The sequence below is a fragment of the Tamandua tetradactyla genome, chromosome 2 (assembly GCF_023851605.1).
Source record: "Tamandua tetradactyla isolate mTamTet1 chromosome 2, mTamTet1.pri, whole genome shotgun sequence".
Taxonomy (NCBI): Eukaryota; Metazoa; Chordata; class Mammalia; order Pilosa; family Myrmecophagidae; genus Tamandua; species Tamandua tetradactyla.
Window position 1 is genome coordinate 186,083,390 of NC_135328.1, and position 27,636 is coordinate 186,111,025.

Genomic DNA, 27,636 nt, shown 5'->3' on the forward strand with positions numbered 1-27,636 from the left:
TCAAGAGTTAATAATGTTAAGAAATGCCATTAAAGAATTAAGAATATGCAAGTAAAGAAAAAAGAAATGCTTAAAGAAACTACCTGTGCCTGTCCCCGGGAGCATGATTGGAAGAAATACAACTTTAACTTATTAGTTAAGAAAAGAATGGATAATATATCAGGGAGATAGCCACACTGTTTCATACTTGAAAGCTGGTCTACCCATTTCAGTTTCCTTGCAATAAAGATGTCAACTGCTGTCTAACCCACAGCCAAACATCTCAAGCTCCAGAGACCAAGTGCTCAGCGTGGTAAAAGATCTGAAAAGAACCAGAAGCCAGGGCAGATGCTCCCGAACTTGACGGACAAGCTGAAAGCGGAGGACAAGCTGAGGAGTAGACCCAGGTGACTCCATGCCCGGATGACACCGCCAACCCGACGCCCCTGACCTGGAGAGGAGGGAACAGAGCAGCGACCCTCGAGAAGATACGACAACAACAGCAAAGGATAACCCTATGACAGGAAGGTACCCTGTGGGAGGGAGGAGATAACAGCCAAAATAATGATCATCCTCCTTCACACTTGTAGTACCTCCAAGAGAGACATTCTAGAAATAATATCTGATAAGTCAGGTTTTTATCCTTCATACCCAATTAATTAAATTAATTCAAGTGACCACTGAATATAAATCCATTCACAGGTTTAAAATAGCTCAATTTGTATATATATTTGCAATAGGTATACATCAACTAGTGTACACAAATACCCACATCACACCCACCCCAAAATGATTCTGTCTTCAGTTATTCTGTTTTTTTAATTCAGAATTTTCAGTTGAAATGTTCTGAAGTTTCTCTTGACTTCTCACACAAGAAAAGTTATCTTCCTATTATGTAGACAGAATTTCTATTTTACATTGAGATGTAGCTTGAGCCCTGTCTTGCCAACTCAGTTTAACATATATTCAATAAATGTAAATAGTCCTGCTGCTGGCTTTAATACCAGCATTCCTGAGGACTACATCACTGGAGCAAATGAATATAAAACTGATTTGGATTAAAGGACCTGGTTTAGTTATTCCAGCTTCTATACTGATACAAAAAAAAAAAATTCTGGGCACAAAAGTATTTTTAAAATAAAAATTTTTAAATTGGACAAATATTATACTACATCTAAATAAGATTTCAATATCTTTGATTAAAATAAATTTTTTAGTACCTCACCGTTATCAAAAGAAGATTACCAAGAAAGAAAAATCAGGTCTATTTCATTGTTTATCATTTTTTAAATTCTCTTTTGCATGCGAGAGTAAAAGAAAAAAATAGGATGTCAACTAATCCCTTTTAACCCTAATTTTTATGTTCCTCACTTAATCTTTGGCTCCAACCACTGAATTAAAATAGGAACCTTTATTAGCAACTTCTCTAAGAAAAGAAAAAATAGGAAAGAAAGGGGTAGAACAAAACTGATTAAACCCTATCTGAACATGAGCCGAACTTCGTGACACTGACCCATTGCTCTGGAGCCTTCAAGCACACAAGCAGCAGCATCTGAAATGGTTTACTCTGTTTCTCAGAGGTAAACTTCCCACTGATGCAACACCCACCATAGAGTCCTGGAGCAGGTCCTCAAGGCGAGATAAGCTGGTGCTGAGGTCACAGGAATATTTTCGTTTGATGGAGTCTTGGAGGTTCTTCAGAAATGACTCTAGGTCTCGTGCATCACTGAAGAACTACAGTGATATAAGGAAGGGATGCCTTTTGCTCAATACATCAAAACACTGAGAGGTTAACTAAGAAAGAAAAATCTTATCATGCAGAGCTGAGCACAGCTGATTACACTCCACTATAGACAGACATTAGTGATAGCTGATTATAAAGGCCACAGAATTATACATTGGAGGGCTTAAGATGTCATTAAAATAATAGCAGTAACTATCACAATGCCTAACTAAACCCTTTAGAAAAGTTAACCTGCTTTCCATCCTCAGACATTACCACTCTTTCCTCTCAACTTCTGATTAGTAACAGTACTCGGTTATGAGGAATAAGTCATGAAAGGCTTACAGGTTCAAGGGATTAAACATGTCTCAATTCACTGATATGATTACAAAATGATCAGAGAGATGATTTAATTCAGGACAAAAACAAACAGAGATAACAGCTTATTTCCTCCTTCCACTCTCACCTGAAAATAAGCAGTATATCCTTTCATGTTGTGGTTGGTTGAAAAGTAGTGCTCATGATATTTCATAGTTACTCCCATCAAAAAGTGGAGTCTATTTCTCCTCCCCTTGAATCCAGGCTTAGCCATACGACTTGCTTTGACCAAGGACACATTAACAAATGTGACAGGAGCAGAAAAAAGTGCACTATGGCTCTCTCCTGTTGCTAGTGGAACAAGCCACTGTGTGACACCTAGGTTATTAGCCTATTGGATGCTACAGACACATGACCTTTTATCTCCCTCACCCCAACCATCAGACGAGACTAAGCCCCTTCAGGACCAACAAGTCCCAAACCTGCTTGACAGTTACCTGTAGGTCAAAGCCCAAGCAAGATGAAAAGAACCACTCAGATGAACCTAGCCTGGGTTGCCAACCCACAGAATCATAACCTAACAAAATGACCATTCTTTTTAGCAACCATGTTTTAGGGTGGTGTTTTATACAATAAAAGCTAACTGATACAGATGTGTCTTTTAACCTTACCCTTCACCATGCATGAACACATTCAAACAATCTCTGGTCTGAATGAAAAAAATTATTCCCCTCATCCTCTCTGATGCACATATCCCCTCACACATGTACAAACACAGACATGCACACACATGCATATACAAAGCCTCCATACCTGAAAATACGCAGTATTCTCTTTCAAGTGCTGCTCAACACACAAGCAGAGCTGCTTCATCCACTGCAGCTGGGATTGTACAGCAGCACTGTAAGCCTGCAACAACAGCACACAGACAGAAGGACACAAATTTAATACACACAATTCTTATGTGTATAATGCTCTCTTCTAAATACAACTCTGGGAATGATAAAGGCTAACAGAAAAAGCATGGAAATACTTCACTGGTATAGACTCAATGCTTTCAGGAAAAAGAGACTTGCCTTTTACCAAACATAGTTTTGTCAGAAGGGGTTACAAAGAAAATGTCTCTTCCAATTTAATGATCCGGCAAACAGAACTCAGGCATATATAAACCCCTCCTAGCTTTCTCAATCATCTCTCTTCTCTGGGCAAAGGCACCAATCCAATAAGAGGTGGGATCTGTCCGGACAATTATTTGAAAGAAAATGGTCCAAGGCATTTCGCCCCATAAAGTCAGGAGTCATCTTCTCCTCCTACTGTTTCTGTTAGTTTTCTCCTTAGACTATCAAAACTGTTTGCAGTTTTTTGGGGGGCTACCAGAACAGTCTCAAATAAAAAGGGAGCAGACTCAGAAAAATGATTTCCAACACTACCTCTGGTTCTTTCAGGGGAGCAAAGCCTCTGATTTGAATACTTTTCTAACAAGCACTTGGCCCTCACTTGTTCTCAAGTCACCTACCTCAACAGTCTGCTTGGCTGGGTGGTTCTCAAGTGACAACAGCTCTGCCGTATCTTGTAGAGACCGAAACACATCCTGTTTCTCCTCCAGTTCCATTGTCAACTCCTGAAAATGAGATTCAATTTTATGCAACATACTGCTGGTTCAGAGAGGAGCGGCAATAAATTAAAAGGCCTGTTCCCTGCTGTACCTTGAACAAGCCTACAATACCAAATTAATGTCAAAATGAGAAGTATAAATGTACATTCCATAGGATTTTAGAGAACGGCAGAAATGCTGAAATTATTGCAGAATGATTCACAAAGAATATAAGACAAACTAGTACTGAGTCAAGTGGGGAAACATTCTGCACGGGGGTCAGAGATAACTTGGCTTGAGGTAGGTAGGTGGATAGTTGATGTCAGTACTTACCTGCAAAGTACATAACGCACCAATAGATCAGTATCATTGACAGGCTGGCTTGGCTCAGACTATTCCCTAGGCCGCAGTGCCCTCCTCTGACTCTCAATTCTGTTCATACCAGAGGACCCAACTTAAATGCAGCTCTTCTGTGAAGCAGGTACTGCTCCTTACAATCAGATTTTATCCCTTTCTCCTTGATGCTTTCAGGGCACTTTCTTTAAATCTCTCTTATAAAGCCTAACTTCAATTTTAATACAGACTGTTTATTATATACCCATTCTTTCTTCTTTATGACAGAAGAGTCATAGTCCAATCTCCAACCAAGAGAAACATATTTTTTAAGAACCCTAAATCAATGGAATTGACTTACCAGTATCTAAAATGTTAGTTAAGAAAAAAAACAAAACTCATTTTCATAGTGTTTACAAAATCCTCCAAGAGATAGAAATACTAAAAGCAGCTAAAAAAAAAAAAAGCCCACAAAACACCTATTTGTACGTCTTTCATTGATAAATTCAATTCAGAATTTTCCTTCCCATTTTACAGATGAAAAAATTGAGAAAATTATTAAATAGAATTCAGAATCTGTGAGAAACTAAAAATATACCCAGTTGAACAATACCATTAATAAAAATAATTGTAAGAGAAATATCTACATTCATCATAGAGCTAATACTAAGTTTGTCCTATGTGCCAAGTCCTGTGTTGAGTGCTTTGCCTATTATCAGCTTATTAAATCTTATACAATCTTTATAACGACCCTTTTGAAACGGTGCTATTTAACGCCATCTTCCAGAGACATGGAGAAATTAAAAGAGCTTGACTTGCCAAAGGTCACAGAGCTAGTAGATGAAGAAATAAGAATCTGAACTTGACTCAACTTGCAGATTGCTGTCCTAGCCACCCGAAACATTTTCTTTCTAAATTAATTCTAGGGCTCTGTTTCCTTTTCCCCCATATACCCTTCTCACATGCACAAACAGGCACTCAACAGGGTTTCCATGTCTGTCTAACAGAAAACAACTCCCCAAACCCAAACTCTCAGCAGATTAGCCTCTCTGTCTCCTTCTGCTGTTATTACATAAATATGACAAGATAATTGTGCTAGACTCACAGAGAAGTAATTTCTCTTGGCTGAAATATTGGGATTATTGTCACTCCAGTCATATGCTAGTTCCTCCTCCTCCTTCTCATTCAGCCAGATCAACTCAGCTGTAGCTCTGGAGACAAACTTATGCAAGCTCTGAAGGTGCCTCATCCGAAAGCTAGAAGTTTCCTATATAAAGCAAAGTTGACAGGGTTATATTGCCAGCTTACACATTTGTAGACGATAGCAGAACACCGGACATCAAATCAAAGAATAACTGAGGAAATGAACTTAGCCTTGCTTTTCTATCCCTAGGTTCTTCTCCATAGACTCAAGCTTCGTACAAAGCATCAGACTTATGTACAGAACTACCAGAGCCATCATGGGGTTCCTTGGATAAATAATGATCCTGGGCCTGTCCTACTCTGGACAATTTTGGTATCTGGGATGAAGAACAAGACACAGAAAAGGAGTCTTTTTCTACCAATCTCAAACTTCTATTTTTGAATATCTCAAGCATGTACAGCCATTGCTTTGGTGCAGTGTGAAACCTAGGATGGTTCTGCTGAAACCTTTCCGGAAGAGTGGTTTCTGCTTCTTTAATAAAACTGAGGAAATGCTATAATATATAGGGACAACTGCATGGTCAACAATATGACCTAATAAACAGAAAACCAAAACAGGGCCAAACCATGAGCTTTCTGAACTAGGAAGAGAGTTGCTTGGAGGGAACCAAATTTTCCATGAGAGGAACATAAGAGAATCAGTCAAAACTCACCTTCAGTTTACAATACTGCGTTTCCAGCTTCCCAAGAGTCTCAACATAGCTAGTATGGAAATTCTGAGACATTTTTCCCTGATAAGAAAGGAATGAAATAAAAATATATTAGAGCAAAGTAACTAAACAATATCTATGTTATGGTTTCAACTATGTAAATACAATGTCTGCACATAGGACCTGCTACTATGAGTAAAGTAAAGTTTAGACAACAAATCCCTGGGTCAGATTATACAGCATGGAGAAGCACTAAGTGGGCAAAAGTTCAGCAGGCCTCACTCTCTTGTGCTTCCAGCAATTTGAGGAGGTTTCTAAGCAAAATATATTCTTGATGATTCCAACCACTTCAGTTGCCTTTTTGAGGGAGGGAATTGAAATAGAAAATGGGAAGACAGAATGAGGGAGGGAGAAAAGTGACTAGGTGAATGAAGTGTCTCTATACCAGCTCTCTATTGCAGACAGATGGCAAAGTGGAACCAGCAGGCATTTCTGGGGGTAGAGGGCCTGAGTTTGGGCTACCACTTACCAGTTGTGATCCTAGCTTCCAGTATGACTTTTCTTTTTAGTTAAAAAGGGGTTAATAAAAATAACTTTTACGCAAGGTTATTTTAAAGATTAAAAAAGACACATTCATAGGGAAATTGTTGCCAAGTGCCACTCCTTGGCGAAAGCTGCACTGTGCACAGTACCCCCACCACCAATGTGGGTTCTGAACTTCTCTCACCTCATATAACCTGGCCTCCTTGACACTTGAGCCCAGTTCTTCTACACTGGTGTGGATAAGCTGCTGTGTTTCCAGCTGCAACTCCACACTAGGCAGGTCATTGCCCCATTCTGCTCGCTCCAGTTTCATCTGAAAAGCAATATATATATATAAACTCACCGCTGAGCTGGCAGGAAAAGAAAATGGTCAGAATCAATGTTTGGACGTAGAGGATTGAGCAAAAGGACATCTAAACCATCTCCATCATTTCACCGCCTCTTACAGAAAAATATGTCTTAATCACTCTCCAAGAAGCTGGAGACCAAACCTGACCAACTACAGCAACAGAGGCAGTTTTTTGCTGCTATATTATGGAAATACATTCCTGAATTCATTACCCAGGAAGGGTTCTTCATGGGCTGAAACTGCTTGTTTAAATATTAAGCATTTCTCTTTATGGCATCTCCTCTTCGTTTCACAGTCAGAACATATATAAGAAAGAAATATCTAAAAATTTGTTTCATTCATGGTATCAACTACTGGCCAAAGGGAGATAATTTAAAACAGTTTATCATTATATATTTTTATTTATTGGTACATGAGAAATCAATCATCTGGGGATGGGAAGAATTTAATAGAAAATCACAGGGTTAGAAGGTTAGAGGGACAAGGAGGACACTACCAAACTTGATTTCTTCTAGAATACATGAGAATAGTGCTTCTTGAAGGTGTGAAACACTAAGCCTTGCTCAGACTTAAGCCAGTGAAGGACAACAAAAAGTGAAGAATAAGCTTCTCTAGCAAATGAGGAAATTTCAGAAAAGATAACAGATTTACAGACTCTACAATTTTGCTTACAAGCTCCCACTTAGAGCAGTCAGCTAAAGGGAACAGATTCCCAAAAGCCTTCAAATTAGAAACTTCTATACTGCACAGTGGGGGATCTCGAGGGTTTAAGCTGACACTACATTTACAAAGAGGCCTGGGATCCAAGCAGTATCAGTAATTAAAAGAATCCATTCAAGGGACACAGGACAACCCGGCTCTCTTAGACAAGCTGCTGGATCCACCAAACATTAGTCCACTGCAAAAGCATTTTGGACATATACCCACCTGCATCTCTTCTACCCAAGATAGTAGCTCATACACAAATCGGAGATTGCCTTCATCTTCAGAGGAGGAGATAGACACAAGTTCAGCCCGAGTCATGGGCTTTCGGAACCAGGAGGTAGAAGAAGAATGGGTTCCCTTGGTCAAGGGTGCTGTCTTCAGATGAGTAGTGGTTAAAGTCGAGGGTGGAACTAATTCAAGTGTAGTAAAATGTCCTTTCCGGTACAGGTTTGTGCATTCTAGACGCAAGGTAACCAGCTCATCCTGCAGACGCATGACTCTGAAATGGAAGAAGAGTAAGAAGGAATATAAATCTATAACATACTTGTAGATAAGAAAATCTTCCCTGTGTATTTTATCAGATGTGGTGGAAATAAAAGTTAGATAAGAAAAAGTATTTGAAAAAGAAACATAAAGTGGTATTATTAACCTCCTCTTCTAGTTCAGAGTCATCTTTGAGGCAAATGGCAAATTACAGTGCTAAGTGGAGGGAAGCAAACCAAAACCTATTTATAAAACTCTTGAATAGTCTAATGGAATGAAAAGTGGTTTAAGAACCAAGAAGTGTAAGTCCTAGTCTTGGCTCTGTACAAACAAACTGTGTGACTTTAGATAATTCACATTCCTTCTCTGGGTCCTGGTTTCCTTTAAACTAACTGTGGTACCACACCCTTTGCAGGTCACTTGGAAATATGTGGGGTCATTATAAATTGATACAATGGCTAGGAAATCTAGAAATACTTAGTGGGGAGGGTTCAACAATAAAAGGAAGGTGTCCTTCACCACAAGAAATTTTTGCCCTAAATACATATTATATTCCCACTAAGACAGTGACTGTTAAGGTCTAATTATGATTCAGGGCCTGACTTGTTTTTTAAACTGTGGTAACATATTTTTAACATAAAATTTCCCATTTCAACCATTTTTAGGTGTACAATTCACTGGTATTAATTACAATCATAATGCAGTGCTACTATCACTGCCAAACATTTCCAAAAACTTTTTCAACACTCCAAACAGAAACTCTGAAATAATTAAGCAATAACTCATTACCCCTTCCCCTGGTAATCTCTAATTTATTTATTATCTCTACAAATTTGCTTATTCTAGATATATAAGTGGAATCATTATGCTGTGTGCTTTACTAAATTCACACAGTATAATGTTTTAAATGTTCATACATGTCATAGCAGGTATCAGTTTATTCCTTCTTATAGCTGAATAAGATTCCACTGTATGTATATACCATATTTTGTTTATCCACTAATCTGTTGATACACATTTGACTTGTTTCCACCCTTGACCTAATGTGAATTGTACTGCTATGAACATTGGTGTACAAGTATCTTTTTGATCCATGTTTTCAATTTCTTTAGGTATATATCTAAAAGTGGAATTACTGAGTCACAAGGTAATTCTATATTTAACTTTTTTGCTGCACCATTTTACACTGCCCTCTACACTTCATGAGGAAATGCTTGACTCTCAATCCATGAGCCTCAGCAGTAAGCAAGCTCTTTTCTGCGTCCTTTGCTCCTTACCTAAAAGCCAGCTCTTCCAGCTGGTAGTAATTCTCATCCCGTAGGATTTGGAGATCCACCTGCAGCTGCCTGATGAGACCTTCACATTCCTGAATGTACATGATGACATCTGACTCGCACTGTACTGGTTGTCCTGATTCCAGGTGAGCAGCATCCTGAGACAAAAAGGAGGAATAAGAACAGGAAAACTCCCATTGCTCCCCATCACAAGACTGGGGGAACTAAGGAACCACTGTAATTCCAAGAAATAAGGAAGTAACATAGCTGGATTCCTCAACTGTGAACTTTAACTATTAGAGCAGAGAATGATACATGCAAAACATTCGATATAAGAAGTGAGAGATAGACTCACAGCTTGCAGCGTATTCTTAGCTAGTGTCAGTTTCTCTTCACAGTTCAAAGCACCATTCTGGATTTTGTTCGCAATCTGTAGCAGCAATTCCAGCCTAAAATAAAATAAAAATCGTAGTCAAGCCCAGGGCTCAAAGCAGGCCAATATGTAAATATCAGATCACCCTTAGGTCCTGGACCTACCTCTCTACAGCTGGCCGAAGTGATTTCTCTCGTTCTAGCATCTCAATGATGAGTTTTCCCCACTCTTCTTCCACATCATTAGGGTGATAACCTTGTGGCAATTTAATACGGCCAAATTCAATCCACACCTAAAAATAAAAAAATCAGAGACACTCTTTCAGTCCCTAAACACTGCCATACCCTCAGGCCAATGTATTCATTTATTCTTTGTATTCTTCTTTACCCAGCCAATCAGTAATTTTCCCCATTGTCTAATAAGAGAAAAACAATGGAATATCTAGCATCAGGACTTCACCACGAGGTGGGAGCAAAAAAAAGATACACTAAATCCTTCCACTCCTACATTTTTTAAAACCTCCTCCTGTCCTCTCAATAATCCCCACACTAGAAAGGTTAGATACCCCTCTCTATAGCATCAAATTCTTCAGGAACTAAATTATTTCAAAATAAAAAAGGCTTGTTAAGCAGTGGGGACAACCAAAGCAATAGGCTGAGCCCCCAATCTTGGTGTTTGTTCATATGAAACTTAACCCCACAAAGGATAGGTCAAGCCTACCTAAAATTAGGCCTTAAGAGTCTCCCCCAAGAGAACCTCTTTTGCTGCTCAGATGTGGCCTCTCTCTCCAGCCAATACAACAAGCAAACTCACTGCCCTCCCCCTGTCTACATGGGACATGATTCCCAGGGGTGTGGACCTTCCTGGCAATGTGGGACAGAAATCCTAGAAAGAACTGAGACTCAGCATCAAGGGATTGAGAAAACCTTCTCGACCAAAAGGGGAAGGAAGAACGAAATGAGACAAAACAAAGTGTCAGTGGCTGAGAGATTCCAAACAGAGTTGAGAGGTTTTCCTGGAGGTTTTTCTTACACATCAAATAGATGTCACCTTGTTAGTCAAGATGTAATGGAGAGGCTGAAGGGAACTGCCTGAAAATGTAGAGCTGTGTTCCAGTAGCCATGTTTCTTAAAGATGATTGTATAATGATATAGCTTTCACAAGTGACTGTGTGATTATGAAAACCTTGTGTCTGATGCTCCTTTTACCTATCTTATCAACAGAAGAGTAAAACATATGGAATAAAAATAAATAATGGGGAAAACAAATGTTAAATTTAGATTGAAATGCTAGTGATCAATGAAAGGGAGGGGTAAGGGGTACGGTATGTATGAATTTTTTTCTGTTGTCTTTTTATTTCTTTTTCTGAATTGATGCAAGTGTTCTAAGAAATGATCATGATGATGAATATGCAACTATGTGATGATATTGTGAATTACTGATTATATATGTAGAAAGGAATGATCATAAGTTAAGAATGTTTGCGTTTGCTATACTTTTAATAAAAATTTTAAAATTAATTTAAAAAAATACTAATAAAAAAGGCTCGTTAAAGAACAAAACAAAGAAAATGAAAAAAAAAGTGAATGTAAGTCCCTTTTCTTTCTAGTCTGGGGAAAGAATTTTTCTGAGAAGCAAGAAAACTCATCCACAAAGGTCAAGGATGCTGAAAAAATAGATAACATTTTTCAACAGGTCCATTTAAAAATGCAGGCACTGCCCCTTTTCCCCAAATGCTGAAGAACAGATTGAGAGTAATAATACATGCGTCAGCCTGAGTATACTGCTATTAATGCAGGTTGGAAAGGGGACACAGGGAAAGCTGGCTAAAGAAGAAGCAACAATAATGCAAAGCAGCAAACTCCAAGTATCAACAAAGGATAAGTCTCCTTACCTCTAGTAATTTATATAATTCTTCAATTCTTCCTTTTTCTCTCTCCTTGGCCAGAATTTCTGTTTCTTTGAAGTGTATATATTGGTTATAAAGTGCCTACAAAGTTAATATTTGGAGAACGTCTGAATGAATGCAAGCAATAGGATCCAACTTTTCATACCATCTCACCCAGAAAGAAGCCAGCAGCAACAAGCTCTGAGACTTATTCCCCAAAATAAACTTATAAAAATAATTTAAGCCCATGACTTTACCTTTAATTCAACAGGGTTCTGGGGGAAAGATTTGTCTGACATCAGTATTGTGTGCTGTTTGATCCAGGGAATGAGGGAGTCCACCCGGCTTTGGTACTCTTGCCACCTGGAGTCTACTTCCTATTGCCAGAAAGTAAATATCACACCCTCTGATTAGCAATATTTGAAACAAGCACAGGGGAAAGTAGCTCAAGCTATCACATAAAATCCTTTTCTTCTAATTGCCTGGACACTTGCTCAGTTAATACTGAATCTCAATTTCAAAATACCCCAAGGACTCTCAGAATAGAAACTGAATTTCCTGACACCGAGAAAGGCTACAGACCAAGCTACTGAATATAGTCAGAAAATATAAACCTTATCAAGCTAATATTAGAAGCTCAGAAACCTGTGCCTCAGCTTGAATTATAGCTGGGGATGGGAGGGACATTCTTTGCTGGCATTTAGCACTGTTATGATCTGTGCTGTATGGCATAAAATTATTAGTATCTAGAGTCATTCCTAGAGACCAAGCACAACATCCATGTGTAGCAAAGATGATGTGGATTCACATCTGTATAAAAGCTACATACAGTGAGTGATTAAGAAACACCGTCTGATCAATACCTTCTGCCCAAATAAATGAAAGTCATAAAGTGTTTTAAGAAAATGTTCTTTTACCGTAGCACTGATCCCTTCTCCACCCTCAGGGACTTTAGGGAAAGCATCATAAATTGAAGACACATAAGTGATTACAGACTTTTCATCTGGAGATGGCACATCCACATCTGAAAGAGAAATGACAAGAAATATCTTAGAGCAAAGGAATCTGACAAAAGAAGGAATAGTGAATATATGCCAAAACTTACTCAAGTTAGGTCACTCTCACCTTCTGCATCCAGTAACCGGGTGACCCCCAGTCTTTCTGCCACTTCAAAAGCTTGTTCCAGATTTTCTCGATTACTTTGGATGTGTACCCTCTCCATATCTACCAGATCAGGTCTGTAAAAATACCCCAAGGCACATGAAAGGCTACTCTCTGAATATCAAGTATGAATTCACACATAGAAAACCTCTTTAAAGTTACCAGAACTAAAAAAAAATGTTGAATGAGTTAGAGAAGAAAGGAGGAGATCTAGACATGTGCTAATCCCATTTTTAATTTCAGGCCAGGAATCCAGTGCCCCCTAATTCTAAATTTACACAACAGGAGGTTTGCTGGACTTCATGGGAAAGGTATAATAAACAATTGCAGAGTGAAAATGAGGGCTTGTTTATGACTATCTTAAATAAACAACAACAAAATTAAAACAACAACAACAACAACTTTTTTCCTTTTCACTTCTCATTTCAGCCACCTGCGGTTCCTCAACCACTCCAAATAAACCCCCTTTGTACTTGCTGGTTCCCTCAATTGGAACACTCTGACACCAGAGGTCTGCAGGCTCACCCCCTCACAGCTCTGCTCAAATGTGCTCACAGAGGGCACAGCCTCACGATAGGCTGCTGACTACCTGTCCAAAATACTACAGCCTCTGTCACTCCCTGCCCCTCCACTGCACTTACCACTCACTGTATGACAACGTTTATTTGTTCATTGCCTATTCTCCCCCTTTGGGATGTAAGCTCCATGAGAGCAAAAACTTTTACTGTTTAATTCAATGCTATATATGTCCCCAGTGCCTTGAACAACAGGAGTTCAATCAATGTATCTTTTTCAGTTTAATAGATGAATTAGAATCTTGATTCCTAGTTGAGGAGAAATGGCATTATAACTATTTATAAACAAGAGATGAAAAGAAACCCCTTCAGTTACACAAAATTCTACGCTATTTACCTGTATCGATGAATAAGTGCATTGAACATCTTCCCATCACTCCAGCAGGAGGAAAAGTTGGTGCATTTGATTCCTGTATAACCGGCTGTCACCTTCTGGGTCCATAGGAGCAGCTTCTCCTTGGCTGACATGTCTCCTGATTCTCCACTGATATAGATGTCAGAGATCTGTCAAAAGAAAGGACATGAGTAATTCAGTATTAATTAGATGAAGCCTTTTAACCATCTCTTCTCAATACATTAAGACACTTAGAAGAAGAAGGAGGGAATGAAATGCCAATTAAAATCATGAGAAATAATTTTTCACCTACCAAATCAGGAAAGATTTTTAAATGCAATTTTATTGAGATATATCTAAACACCATACAAATCATTAGAAATATACCATCTCTGGTTCACAGTATCATCACATAGTTGTGCATATATTTCCATGATCAGTTTTAATACATTACAAAAGATTATTTTAAATGATATATTCAGTGTTGGAGAGACTATTTTAAGTTGGGTACTCTCATACTTTGTCACTGTGAAGAATATAAATAGCTAACTTCATTCAAAACTTCATTTTGATTAAAAAAATGGCAGTTTTGAACCAAAAGTCTTAGAATGTATATGCACTTTCATAGGAAATCATCTGAGATATGTACAAAGAATTTTATAAAGAATATTTATCAAACATGATTAATATTTTATAGCAAAAAGCTATAAAATGGGACTGGGTGGTTACAAATTATTGTATATACATGCGGCAGAATTCTTTGTAGCTCTTTAAAATGTGTTCTTTAGAAAATATTAATGACAGAAAAATACACACATTTTATAAAAAGAAAAAGAATACAAACAAAATAATGGATATAATATATAAATAATCCCTATTTGGTATAAAAGATAAACAAAACATTATTTATATATAATGCATACATACATATACATGAATCTATACATACATGCATATATATGAATGTAAATACTGGAGAGAAATACACCAAACTTGCAACCGTAGTTACCTCTAAGTTTTAGCATTAGAAGTGATTTTTATATTTTCCAAATTTTGTATACCGTGTACATTTTTATAAGAAAAAAAGCTATTTTAAGAAATTCTTAAAATCTAGCACAGGACCTACTTTAGAGAGATGGCAATGTGAGAGAGGACAAAGTACATCCCTTCAATTCCACACAGACCTGATTCAAATTCCAGCTTCACCAACTGCAAGGTATATCTCAGTTATTCCATCTGTAAATTGGGGATAATACCTACTACCTTTTTAGGGTTCAATGAGATTATACTTTAAAGTATCTAGCCCAAGCACAGGATTATATTCAACATAACCTTGATGGTCTTTCTTCATTTCTTACTTGTCTAACTCCCATAGCACTGATGGTTTTGACGTTTTTATCATTATTTAATCAAACGTTATTTTGCATTATTGGCTGTTATTTTCATATATTTAATCTTATCTACCCAAGACCTCCCTAAGGAGCTGGTACTACATTTTTTTTTTTTTTATATTTTAATAGACTTTATTGGAGTTAAAAAGTGTAGTGATTTTAGCTAATTGTTTCTAAGTATGCTGGATACATTTGTTACAAAGAAAGGGATGATCTCAGTGCTTCGAATTGCTAGTTCAAGACTGCTTGAAAAAATGTAAAGATGGATCAGGGTGAATTTATTGATATGGGACCACTAAGCAGAGATTTTTAATTCAATGTTGTAGCTTGAGGGGTTAAAAAAGGGCTCTAATAATTTGTTCAGGAGGTTGACTGAAGCATGGACTAAAAGGTGGCCTATATTATGTGAAGTTGAATGCCAGAACTGCCTGGAATACTGGTCTGGTGCTTAGAGAGACTGGAATGTAAGAAGAATGGATTTATCATGGAAGATCTGCTCACCCATGCCAAGAACATCCAGAGGACACACCTTGCACCAGGACTGTGAGGAATGAATTTGTGAGAGTAACTCCTTCATCCCTGAAAGGTTCTAGGGTTGCTGTTCTCTGAAGGTCAGATATTACCATTGGAACTGCTGTCATTGAAGCTGGATCCTTAAACACAATGGGGATCATTGGATCCCAGGTTGGTAGGAGCCAAGTGGCAGCACTTAATTGCAAAAGACAAGGTGGGCATGGCTACCATAATGGGCAGCAGAGTCAAAGCAGTAATCAGAGTAGTAAGGTGTTCTCTAGTTGATCATGGAGTAATTGGAAGTGAAATTAGGTAGACAGTCTACTAAATTTTTACTTGATCTATATAAGCAGAATAATTCTAGGTCAAGTGAACAGAGGTCTAACGAATTATTAATACAAAGAGTCACAGCCCTTCAATCAATTAACAGAATTAAGACAGTTTACATACCCAGAACCCCCTAATGAAGAGGAGACTGGGTCCCTGGTACTACATTTTAACAAGCAGAACTATTTAAAAATGAATAGCAGCCTCTCATACCACTGGACATAGTCAAGAAGAAGCTAGAATGCTATGGAAAAAATATCCTCCAACTCTGAGACTTAGAGATCACAGTCCTTCTGTATATTTCCCATTGCACCTACTATTCTGCTGGTCATGTGGTGGACACTTAACACGTTTTAATTAAAAATCACCTGCCTTATAAAAAATATATTGGGGGTAAAACCCACCTAGAACCTAGACACCAGTTGCTATCTTTACAGCCAACTTAATTAACAAATTCATGGCAGTTAAAAGTCAAATTTGGTTAGTTAGCAATGGTTGTCTTTCTTGGAATGGGGCTGTAATTTTTTGCTCTTTTTACTTTTTTTTTTCAGACTTTAAATAATGAGCACATATTACTTTCATAATGAAAATATGAAAGTATCTTTATTAAAAAGAAAAAGCATAAGGGTTAAGAGCCAAACAGGTTTGGGTTTGAAATGAGGCATTTGCTAGAAAATTACTTAATTTCAGGCAAATTACTTGAACTTCTTGCACTCCATTTCCGCATATTTAAAATAGGATAATAACTTTCTCACATGGTCATTTAAACTTAGTTTCTAAGTGTGTTTCAATAAATGGGAACATGTACCTCCTTTCCATAATAATAAAACAGCATATCCAGTACAATTTTTGGTGTTTGGGGCAGGAAAAACTGGAGTATACCAACAGAAACCTTCTTCTTAGATGTCCCTATCAGGTGCAGAACTGAGAAAGTGGTAGTGTCCCTGGCGGTCAGTACAAGGGGCATCAACAGGACACATCCAAATCCCTGAATACTCAATTTTTGTTGTTGTTGTTTGTTTGTTTGTTTTTTATATATTTTTTTGTATTTTTTATTTTTATTTTTTTCTCTATATTATCATTTTATTTCTTTTTCTGTTGTCTTGCTATTTCTTTTTCTAAATCGATGCAAATGTACTAAGAAATGATGATCATACATCTATGTGATGATATTAAGAATTACTGATTACATATGTAGAATGGAATGATTTCTAAATGTTGTGTTAGTTAATTTTTTTAATTAATAAAAAAAACCAAAAAAAAACCAAAATAAGCGAAGACATTACCTAACCAACTATAAATTTCTATCTACCATATGCTATTGATTGAGGGTTCAACGCCTGTTTTGCCACTTACAAGGCAAGAGGCTTAACCTGTGTGTCCTATTTTTTTCTGCGAAATGGGGTAACTATCTTACCTAAAAAAAAAAAAAAAATTTACAAACTCAACAGAAGGCATTTTTAAATCAGGAAAAATTGGGCCAGGAATTCTAACTAATACTTTATCAGATATAAAAGAAAGATGCAAGCTAATAAATGTTAGTAAGATGTCTGAAAACAGACTATGGGAATGAAAGAGTATGGGAAGCCTGCATACAGTCTAGAAAAGAGAAACCAATAAATATTGCCTTCAAGTCTGTGCAAGTGAAATGGTGCTCAAGCCAGCAGATTCCTGATATATTTCTACAGTAGAAACTGGGCTTTTAAACTTTGATTATTTCCCAGTTAATAAGCTCATTCTGCAAACCTATCTTCCATCCACAACTTTTCTGTTCTGGCTCCATGTTCATCTGATGATCTTCGGATTATTTGCCTTCCATACAGGATAACTGATTCAAATATTCTATCATTTGGCAGTTATAATTTATATTGTAAATTCATTAATTCAGGTTAGTCAATCTCTTGCTAGTGTGTTCACTGTGAATCAAACTTATAAAACCCAATCAACTCCAAGTAGAATGAAAGCGATTGAGCTATTGCCATAAAAACCTGAGCATGGTACTTAAACCATCATCGTGCAAGCCCAGTATAAACTGCCTCTATCTACATCAATTCTATTGCAGTTTTCCCTAACATTTATATCTGCCCATTTCAGTGGTTAAATGCCATCCGTCATTGATATAACCCACCCAGCACTTTCACTGTAGCTGCTTCACATAAATTTAAGGCAAATCATTGTTGGGAACAGGAAATAATTTGCTGAAATGAGAAGGGAAGGAACCTGAGCAACCAGAATGAAATCTAAGTATTTGAGTTCATTATCTAAAAAAGAAATTTCAGTTAGTGAATTGATATTGTATGCCCAGTACAATTACAGTTAATCTCTATGATGACCTCTCCTATCTGCCAATTATAGTATCATTGAATATTGCCAATTATAGTATCATTGAATATTGCACTGAAAATAAATGAACAGTTTTACTTCAGATTTTTAACAAAGCTGTAATGAGACAGGGAAATGTTTGGATCCCTCAGGGAAAGGAAAAATACCCTGTTTGGATTAGGACCCTTTCTAGACTGTAAACTGGGTGAGAAAAATGGGATTATCGTCACAACCATCTCAGTAATTAATTTTGGCTTTTATCCATCGCTTCACGTAATAATCACATGCAATGTGCACAATGCTGTCCTTTGGCTATGTAGAAGCTTTTACTTTAATCTTCCAAATGCAGAAATCCAGCTTTAATTTCACGGAGTTTTCTCCCTCAACTGGGCTTTAAACAAAGAAGCCATTTTAGAGAGAGAACAGACTCAATACCATTCCAGATTTTGCATGTCTACCTGAATTCTCCCTCAACCCACATTTATCAAGGATTAATTCCTTCTCTGAAGCAGTTTCAAAACCATAATGTTTTCCCTATAATTTATTAATTTACTAATTATTTGCTGAACATCATCTCATCTGTGCTTAATACTATGGCAAGCACCATGCCACCAAAAAAAAGCCAAATACAACTGATTCATTCACTTAGCGTTTCTTGAACCACTATGTTCTAGGAACTGTATTTAAGTTCTTGATATTTCAAGATAAAAACATAGGCTCGGGGCTCAAGCTCAAGCACTTTAATCAGGAAAATAAGTAATTATAAAAGGATCAATTTGTGACAGAGGCAAGTATGTAATCCCAAACTATCAATGCTAAGGAACTTCTCAGAGACAGTAACATCTATGCTGAAATTTAAAATATCAGTAAAAGTTAGTCAGATAAAAAGGAGGAAAATGAAAAATTAAGACATGATCGCCCTGCAAGTAATTAGCTAAGACTTGCCATATGTGGCTAAAATAAGGCTGCCCCAAATAAAGACAGTCCCAAAATATCCCAAACAACACATAGATTTAAGTAAGAAAAGGATGAAGGAAGTGAAGCTTTGTGGCCTTCTTCAATATATAAACTTCAAGAAATATATTTATACATATACACATTTTAAATTAAGTATTATATCTAGTGCATTAATTTAATATTAATGTTTTTTCTACCTTTACTTTTCATATAACCATGTTATTCAAACTCTTCAAATGCATCTTCGACATCAATGTCTCTGTCATCAATATAGCTACTGTTTTTAGTAAATTTTCTAGAAAATAGCTATATTTCTTTCTAAGATTGTTTAAATATAGCACTTTTCTGAATCCTTACTGTCACTGGACATTTCATCCTAATCCACAAGAATCCATTTGCATAGGTTTGTTTTCCTTTTTTTCATTCTTTTCACTGATTCATATTTGTGATCTCCAAATTAGGGTTACTTGTTCTTTGTGTTTTTTTAAAAGTGATATGAGTGATTTTTAAAAAGTTTTAGTATGGTTAAGGCTTGTATACAATTACATTAAAACCTCCAAAGTAGAGGTTGTATTTCCAAGAAAATAACTATAGTTTTGAAGGTTCAAACTGGAAACCGACAGAAAATTAGACAGATTATGGAGGATTGGAGTACCGAGCTGAGGAGTTTGGACTTTGTAAAATCTATATAAATCTTAAGGAATGAGAGTATATATTCTAAGCAAACTGATACAGTCCTGAAATTTCTATCTGTTCTCATCCTATTATAGAGAAGGATCAGATTTTAAAAACTTTCATTTAAGAAGCCTGTGAGAGTGCAATGCCGTAGTTCATTACAAATGGCTTAGCTAGAGGTATCTAAAGGCAGCTTGTGTTTGTGGGGGGTCAGAAAAAATGGAGATGTTTATTAGCAACATCAGAACTGGATAAAAGTCAGGGGATGCTCCTTTCAGTACACATTTCAGAGATTTAGGGGTCTCTCTTGGGCATATAACTAGAATGAAAATCCTAGATCACAGAATATAGGCATTTTTAAAATTCTACTTAAATATTTCCAAACTACTCTCCAGATAATAGTATCAATTTATACTTCCATCAGCAGGGTATGAAAAGGGTTTGCTATCACTATACATCCTTGCCTACATTTAGTATTTTTCAATCTTTTTCTTTTCTGCCAATCTGATGGGTGCAAATGGTATCTGTCATTTTGCTTTTTATTTCCTTGATTACTACCGAGAGTCTTCTCATGTGTATTGGGTCTTTAGGTTTCCTTTCTTGTGAATTGTTTATTCTGGGCTTTCCCCTATTTTTCCATTGTCTTTTTTCTTGTTTATTCATAGAGACTCTGTAAATAATATTAATAACCAACATTTATTGTGATTTACCTGTATTAACACATATATTTAAAATAACAACATAAAGTAAATACTATTCTTATCCTGAATTTACAAATGAGGAAACTGTGACACAGAGAAGAAATTAAAGAACTTGCCCCAAGGTAGTAAGAAGGAGAACTGGGACTCAAACCCAGCCAATATGGCTCCACACTCTTAACTACATGTCATATATCCTGGATATTAACCCATTTTCAATACATGCGTTACATAATAATTTTTTCCCTACTTTTCACTTGAAATGGAAATTTTCATATGTACAGAGACAGAATGGTATAATGAACCTTTCCATACCCATCACCCAGTTTCAACCATTATCAACTTATAGATAAAATAATCCCTGTTTTACCTATATTCCACACACTTCACTCCTTCCTAATTTTTATAAATCCCACACATCTCACTTCCTCCATCAATACTTCAGAATGTATGTCTAAAAGACATGGGCTCCTTTTAACTTTTTTTTTAATTGTATAATATAACATATTTACAAAGCAAACAAAGAAAAAAGCAACAGTTTTCAAAGTACTCTTCAACGAATAGTCACAGGACAGCTCCCAGAGTTTGTCATGGACTACCATACCATCCTCTCAGATTTCTTTATAGCTGCACCAGAATATAGGAGAATAGAAGGAATAAATATTTATCATCACAATCGACTTTTTTTTCTTTTTTGTGAAAAATAACATATATACAAAAAAGCAATAAATTTCAAAGCACAACCCAACAATTAGTTGTGGAACAGACTTCAGAGTTTGGTATGGGTTACAATTCCACAATTTTAGGTTTTTACTTCTAGCTGATGGGCATTTTTAAATTTTGCCCCTCCCCCCATTATTTACCTGGGCTGTTGCTGTGGTAGTGCTGATGTTTTCCTTTTGTACACAGCTGATGGGCTCTTTTTAGACATGATCTCAATATCACTACTACATATATATTTTAAACGAGTCTCTAGAAATATTTTTAATTAAGTAAATTTTTTTGAAAAAGGAAAAAAAAAAAAACCCTTCCTTAAACAAAGCTCTAATTATAACTTTGCTACATTCCTCCAACAGTCTCATCTGGTTAATTTTATTTTCTTCTTGCAATATAAAGCCGATATAAGTGAAACAACTTTCTCTATCACTAAAGAAATGGAAGGGAAGCTGTGAATACTTGTAACCAGAAAAGACGGAGTCTTTTCTCTTTCTCATCATTACAAGCCTCCAATGTTACCTAACTATTCACCCAAAATTACAGAGACTCTAAGGGTTTGTGGGGTGGACGCTGGCAATGAGCCAAATTGTTCATTCGACAAGAACCACTAATATTGTGGGCAGGAGATTGCTGGTGGGAGCTAAGATAGGTGGAAGGAGGGGATTTTCGACAACTTTTCTTGTTCACATAAACTGGGTATTAAGGATATTGGTAGCACCTGGGAATAGGGAGTCTTTCTAAGAGAAGGCATGGGCCAGAAGAGGACTCTGTCTGACATCAAAGTATAATTGCTGGTGATACTGTCAACATAGCAATGTTAAGACAGTCCCTGGAAAAACCTCCCCTCAGGATCAACTAATAAAAGGACAAATACCACTAGAGACTGGAGAAGGACTCCACAATACTGGATCAAAGAAAAAGAAAAATAATCTCCAAGGGCAGACAGGAAATTTCCTTCCTGGACCTGCCAATCCAAACCCTTCCCCCTCTCTCGGTCCTGTACTACTTACTGTACGGGAGCCACAGAGAGGCAGCACGTCCCAGGTCCCTCCTGCTGCAGATACAGACTACAGAGGCACTCACAGTGGCGAGTCAGAACACCACACATATCCATGCATGGGAACCCAAGTCCAAAGAGACCCAGGGCAGAACACAAGCCAGTGAGGAGGGCCAGGGCCCTTGGGGGAGAAAAAAGAAAGAGAGAGGTAGAGAGAGAGAAACAGACAGACATACACTGCAGCAGAACTGTTGTCAAGAGTTATGCACACTCAATCCAGTCTCTATTCACTGGACCACCTAAACACAAAACAGGCCTTTCTGGATTGACTTACCTTGCTGTACTGATCTCATCCGGATCCCTGGGGAAGGACATCCTAACAGAGAAGAAAGCAGAGGCAGAAAAGCCTCACAGAAAAACACACAAAAAACAAAAACAAACATAAAAACAGAGGGAGGACAGGTTTAAACTGAACTGCCATAAGATTTAACTGAAAACTGTAAGGAAATTTAAACAAATTTCCTTGAATTTGTTTAATGAAAGAGAATTTAGACAAATCACAGGAGCTGGGCAGAAAATTCTTCACAAATACAAAAAGAACAGATTAAGATTTCTGGAGAAGGAATAGAGGAAAGGAAGCTTTCTCCTGGAGGTAAAAATATTGCACATAAAGTGAAATCTTAAAAACTGTTCTGCATATCCAGTGCAAAAATCAGATGAAGAAGAGAGAGAAAATCGGAACAGTTAAACACTGGCTACTCTAAAAGTTCAGAATAAGTTGGACCAAGCATCAAAGAAGAGCCTTAAAACAAAACTAATCAACAATGAAATACTGGACAAGAGGGAGAAACTGACCTTCAGAGGTAATGCATCAAAATAATCATATACCCAGATATCAACACAAAATTACAAGGCATACTAAGAAACAAGAAGATATGGCTCAGTCAAGGGAACAAACTACTTCAAAGGAGACACAGAATTTATAACAACTAATCAAAGAAGCTCAAACAAAACTCCTAAATCAATTCAAGGAGATGAAGGAAAATTTGGATATAGAGCAAAAGGATATTAAGATGACAATATGTAAGCATAAAAAAGAATTTGAAAGTTTGAAAAGAAACAGAAATTATGGGGAAAGGAGGTACAATAATGAAGATTAAAAATAAACTAGAGGGTGGGCCACGATGGCTCAGCAGGCAGAGTTCTTGCCTGCTATGCTGGAGACTCGGGTTTGTTTTCCAGTGCCTGCCCATGAAAAAAAAACAAAAAAATAAATAAATAATATAAAATAGAGGCATACAACAGCAGATTTGAATAGGCAGGCAAAACAATCAGCAAATTCAGAAGACAGGACAATTGAAATCATACGGTCAGAACACATGGAGAAAAGAACAGAAAAAATTGATTAGTAGCTCAGGGATTTTTGTCACAGCAAGAAAGGTACAAACTTGTGCATCATGGTTGTCCCAGAAGAAGAAGAAGACACAGGAAAAGGGTCAGAGAATATCTGAGCGAACAAAGGCCGAATATTTCCCAACCCTTATGAAAGACATACATGTCCAAGAAGTACAATGTACTCCAAACAGAATAGATTCTAATAGACCTACTGCAAGATATATACTAATCAGTATGTCAAAGGCCAAAGAGGAAGAGAAAACTCAGATAGCAGCAAAAGAAAAACAATTAATCACATATAAGGGATCCTAATTAAAACTAAGTTCCAATTTCTCATCAGAAACTTAGGAGGTGAGATAGCAGTGGTATGCTATATTTAAGGTATTGAAAGAGAAAAATTGCCAGCCCCAAATCCTCTATCTGACAAAACTGCCTTCATAAATGAGGGAGAGTTTAAATAATAACAGATAAACAGAAACTAGGAGAGTTCATCAACAAAAGTCTTGTCCTATAAGAATTACTACAGGGACTTCTGAAGGATGTAAGGAAATGACAACATAAAGAGGGGAAACAGAGGAATGTGGGGGAAAAGAATGTGTAAGCTACTGAAGCTAAGTTGGCATCTGTTTTAGTTTGTTAAAGCAGCCAGAATGCAACACACCAGAGATGGATGGGCTTTTAATAAGGGGATTTATTTAATTACAAATTGACAGTTCTTCAGAGGAAAGGCAGCTGGCTTTTCTCTGGCTTTCTCTGTCACATGGGAAGGCCCAAGGTGGACATCTGCTTGGCTTTGCTCCTGGCTTCTGGGTTCAAGTGGTTTCTCCCCAGTGATTCCTTTCTGCATCTCCAAATGTCTGAGTCTGAGCTTCGAGTGCTGAGATGAGGTATGCTGAGCTGCTGAGCTCCCTTTTGGCCTCTCTCTTTTAAGCTTCCAGCTAGTTAAATTAAACATCAATCACTGCGGAAGGCACATCCCTTAGTCAACTGCAGATGTCATCAACCATAGATGAATTTCATGTGCTGATGATTTAAGTCCCAAACAGAACTAGACACCATCACCTGGCCAAGCTGACACCTGAACCTAACTACCACAGTACCTTTTCAAATTAATAGGTTTAGATGTAGGTATGTAATATAAACCCTAGGGTTACCACAAAGAAAATGTTTTTAAAACATTAAGAAACAAAAATGAGAATGGGATTAAACAGATACATCACAAAAGTTCAACTATACAGAAAAGGAGGTTGCAATAAAGGGAAAGAGAGACCAAGAAAAGATATGACATATAAAAACCAAATGACAAAATGACTGAAGTAAATACTACCTTTATTAACAATGAATGTTAACAGATTAAACTCTCCAATCCAAAAAACACAGATTGGCAGAACAGATAAAAAAGCATGATCCATCTGGGAACTCAAAACACAAACAGATTAAAAGTGAAGGATGGAAAAAGATATTCAATGCAAACAGTAACCAAGAAAGAGCTGGGGTAGCTATACTGATATCGGTCAAAATAGATTTTAAGTCAAAAGCTATTACAAGAGACAAATGACACTATTTATTAATAAAAGGGGCAATCCACCAAGAAGAAATAACTATTTTAAATATTAATACACCTAAATACAGTGACCCAAAAATGCATGAGTCAAACAGTGGCAAAACTGAAAGGAGAAATAGACACTTCTACAATAAGAGTTGAAGACTTTAATATTCCACTTCCATCAAAAGATAGAACACCTAGATAGAGGATCAGTAAGGAAATAGAGAACTTGAATAATATGATAAATGAACTAGATCCAACAGACATATATATATAGAACACTGCACCCCAAAACAGTAGAATATATATTCTTGAGTGCACGTGGAGTGTTCTCCAAGACAGAACACGTCAGCTCACAAAACAAGTAGAAATAAATTTAAAAAGACTGAAATGATACAAAGCATCTTCTCTGACCACAATGGCATGAAGATGGAAATCAATAACAGGCAAGGAACAGGATAATCTACAAATATATGGAAGTTAAATAACATACTCTTAATCAATGGGTCAAAGAAAAAGTTACAAGGGAAATGAGTAAATATCTTAAGACAAATGAATCAAATCTTGTGGATTGCAGCGAAGGCAGGGCTGAGACAGAAATTCACACCCTAAATGCTTATATTAAAAATAAGAAAGAGCTAAAGTCAAAGATGTAACTGTGAATCTGCAAGAACTAGACTACAGCAGAAATAAATGAAATAGAGAATTGAAAAAAAAGAGAGAGCGAGCATTAAGAACCAAAAGCTGGTTCTTAAAAAGATCCTGCTCAAACTCTTCCATAAATCTGAAGAGAGAACACTACGTAATTCATTTTATAAAGCCACCATCACCCTAAGCCAGATAAAAATATCATATAAGAAAATTAAAGACCAATATCTCTAATGGGTATAGTTGCAAAAATTTTCAACAAAATACTAACAAATCAAATCCAACCCTCCAGCATGGCAAGCGAGCATTCTTGCCTGCTGAGCCACCGTGGCCGCCCGATCAAGTGGGTTTTATCCCAGGTATGCAAGGGTGGTTCAACACAAGAAAATCAATTAATGTAATTATGTAACATTACATAATTAACAAAACAAAAAAAAAGGCTACAGGATCATTTCAACTGACACAGAAAAGGCATTTGACAAAATTCAGCATCCTTTCTTGACAAAAACACTTAAAAAACTAGGAATAGAAGGAAACTTCCTTAACATGATAAAGGGCATATATGAAAAACCCACAGCTAACATTGTTCTCAATGTGAAAAGCTGAAAACTTTCCCACTAAGATCTGGGACAAGATGAGGATGTCCACTGTCATCACTGCTATTTTACGTTTTACTGGAAGTTCTAGCCAGAGCAATGAGGCAAAAGAAAGAAATAAAAGCCAACTATATTGGAAAGGAAGAAGTAAAACTTTCACTATTTGCAGATGACATGATCCTATATAGAGAAAAATCCCAAAAAATCTACAACAAAGCTACTAGAGCTAATAAATGAATTCATCAAAGTGGCAGGGTATAAGATGGACAGACAAAAATCAGTAGTGTTTCTATATGCTAGTAATGAGCAATCTGAGGAGGAAATCAAGAAAAAATTCATTTACAATAGCAACTAAAAGAATCAAATATCAAGGAATAAATTTAACCAAAGATGTAAAGGACTTATACATGACTACACAACTTTACTAAAAGAAACAAAAGAAAATCTAAATAAGTGAAGTGACATATCATGCTCATGGATTTAGAAGAGTAAATATTGCTAAGATGTCAATTACCCAAAATGATTTATAGAATGAACACAATCCTAATCAAAATTCCAACAGTCTCCTCTGTAGAAATGGAAAGGCCAATTATCAAATTTATGTGGAAGGGTAAGAGCCCCTGAAAAGCCAAAGCATCTTGAAAAAGAAGAAAGAAGTTAGAAGACTCACACTTCCTGACTTTAAAGCTTATTACACAGCCACAATGGTAAAAACAGCATTGTACTGGCATAAGTATAGATATATAGATCAATGGAACTGAATTGAGAGTTCAGAAATAGACCTCCCCATCTCTGGCCAATTGATTTTTCCTCCCTCTGCTGCTTAAATTTTTATTTTTCATTTTTTTAAGCTTTTTAAAAGTATAGTATAACATATATATACAAAGCAAAGAAATAAAGAAGGAATAGTTTTCAAAGCACTCAACAAGTAGTTGCAGGACAGATCCCAGAGTCTGTTGTGGACTATCATACCACACTTAGATTTCTTTCCATCCAGCTGCTCCAGAATATAGGAGGCTAGAAGGCTTAAATATTTTTTAATCATCACAACTGACTTTTTCCTTCTTTTTTTTGGTGAAAAGTAACATGTATACAAAAAAGTTATAAATTTCAAAGCACAGCACCACAATTTGTTGTAGAACATACTTCAGAGTTTGACATGGGTTACAATTTCACAATTTTAGGTTTTTACTTCTAGCTGCTCTAAAATACTGGAGACTAAAAGCGATATCAATTTAATGATTCAGCATTCATATTCATTTGTTAAATCCTATCTTCTCTGTATAACTCTACCATCACCTTTGATCTTTCCATCCCTCTATTTAGGGGTGTTGGGCTATGGCCATTCTAAATGTTTTATATTAGAGGG

The 27,636-nt window shown here is 36.7% G+C and overlaps 1 protein-coding gene across 12 annotated transcripts in view; it reads right to left on the reverse strand.

Annotated features, from left to right (window-relative positions):
• MACF1 (microtubule actin crosslinking factor 1) overlaps positions 1 to 27,636 on the reverse strand; it is a 379,780-nt gene that overhangs the window by 158,357 nt on the left and 193,787 nt on the right. For all 12 annotated transcript variants that reach the window (XM_077150197.1, XM_077150196.1, XM_077150193.1 and 9 more), the window contains 15 exons: positions 13,489 to 13,655; positions 12,541 to 12,653; positions 12,333 to 12,439; positions 11,673 to 11,792; positions 11,422 to 11,517; positions 9,692 to 9,819; positions 9,510 to 9,603; positions 9,158 to 9,312; positions 7,620 to 7,896; positions 6,528 to 6,656; positions 5,804 to 5,881; positions 5,053 to 5,214; positions 3,537 to 3,641; positions 2,834 to 2,929; positions 1,588 to 1,713 (listed from right to left, as the gene is read on the reverse strand). In XM_077150197.1, coding sequence (XP_077006312.1) covers positions 1,588 to 1,713; positions 2,834 to 2,929; positions 3,537 to 3,641; positions 5,053 to 5,214; positions 5,804 to 5,881; positions 6,528 to 6,656; positions 7,620 to 7,896; positions 9,158 to 9,312; positions 9,510 to 9,603; positions 9,692 to 9,819; positions 11,422 to 11,517; positions 11,673 to 11,792; positions 12,333 to 12,439; positions 12,541 to 12,653; positions 13,489 to 13,655 — 1,953 coding nt within the window. The remainder of the gene's footprint in view (positions 1 to 1,587; positions 1,714 to 2,833; positions 2,930 to 3,536; positions 3,642 to 5,052; positions 5,215 to 5,803; positions 5,882 to 6,527; positions 6,657 to 7,619; positions 7,897 to 9,157; positions 9,313 to 9,509; positions 9,604 to 9,691; positions 9,820 to 11,421; positions 11,518 to 11,672; positions 11,793 to 12,332; positions 12,440 to 12,540; positions 12,654 to 13,488; positions 13,656 to 27,636) is intronic.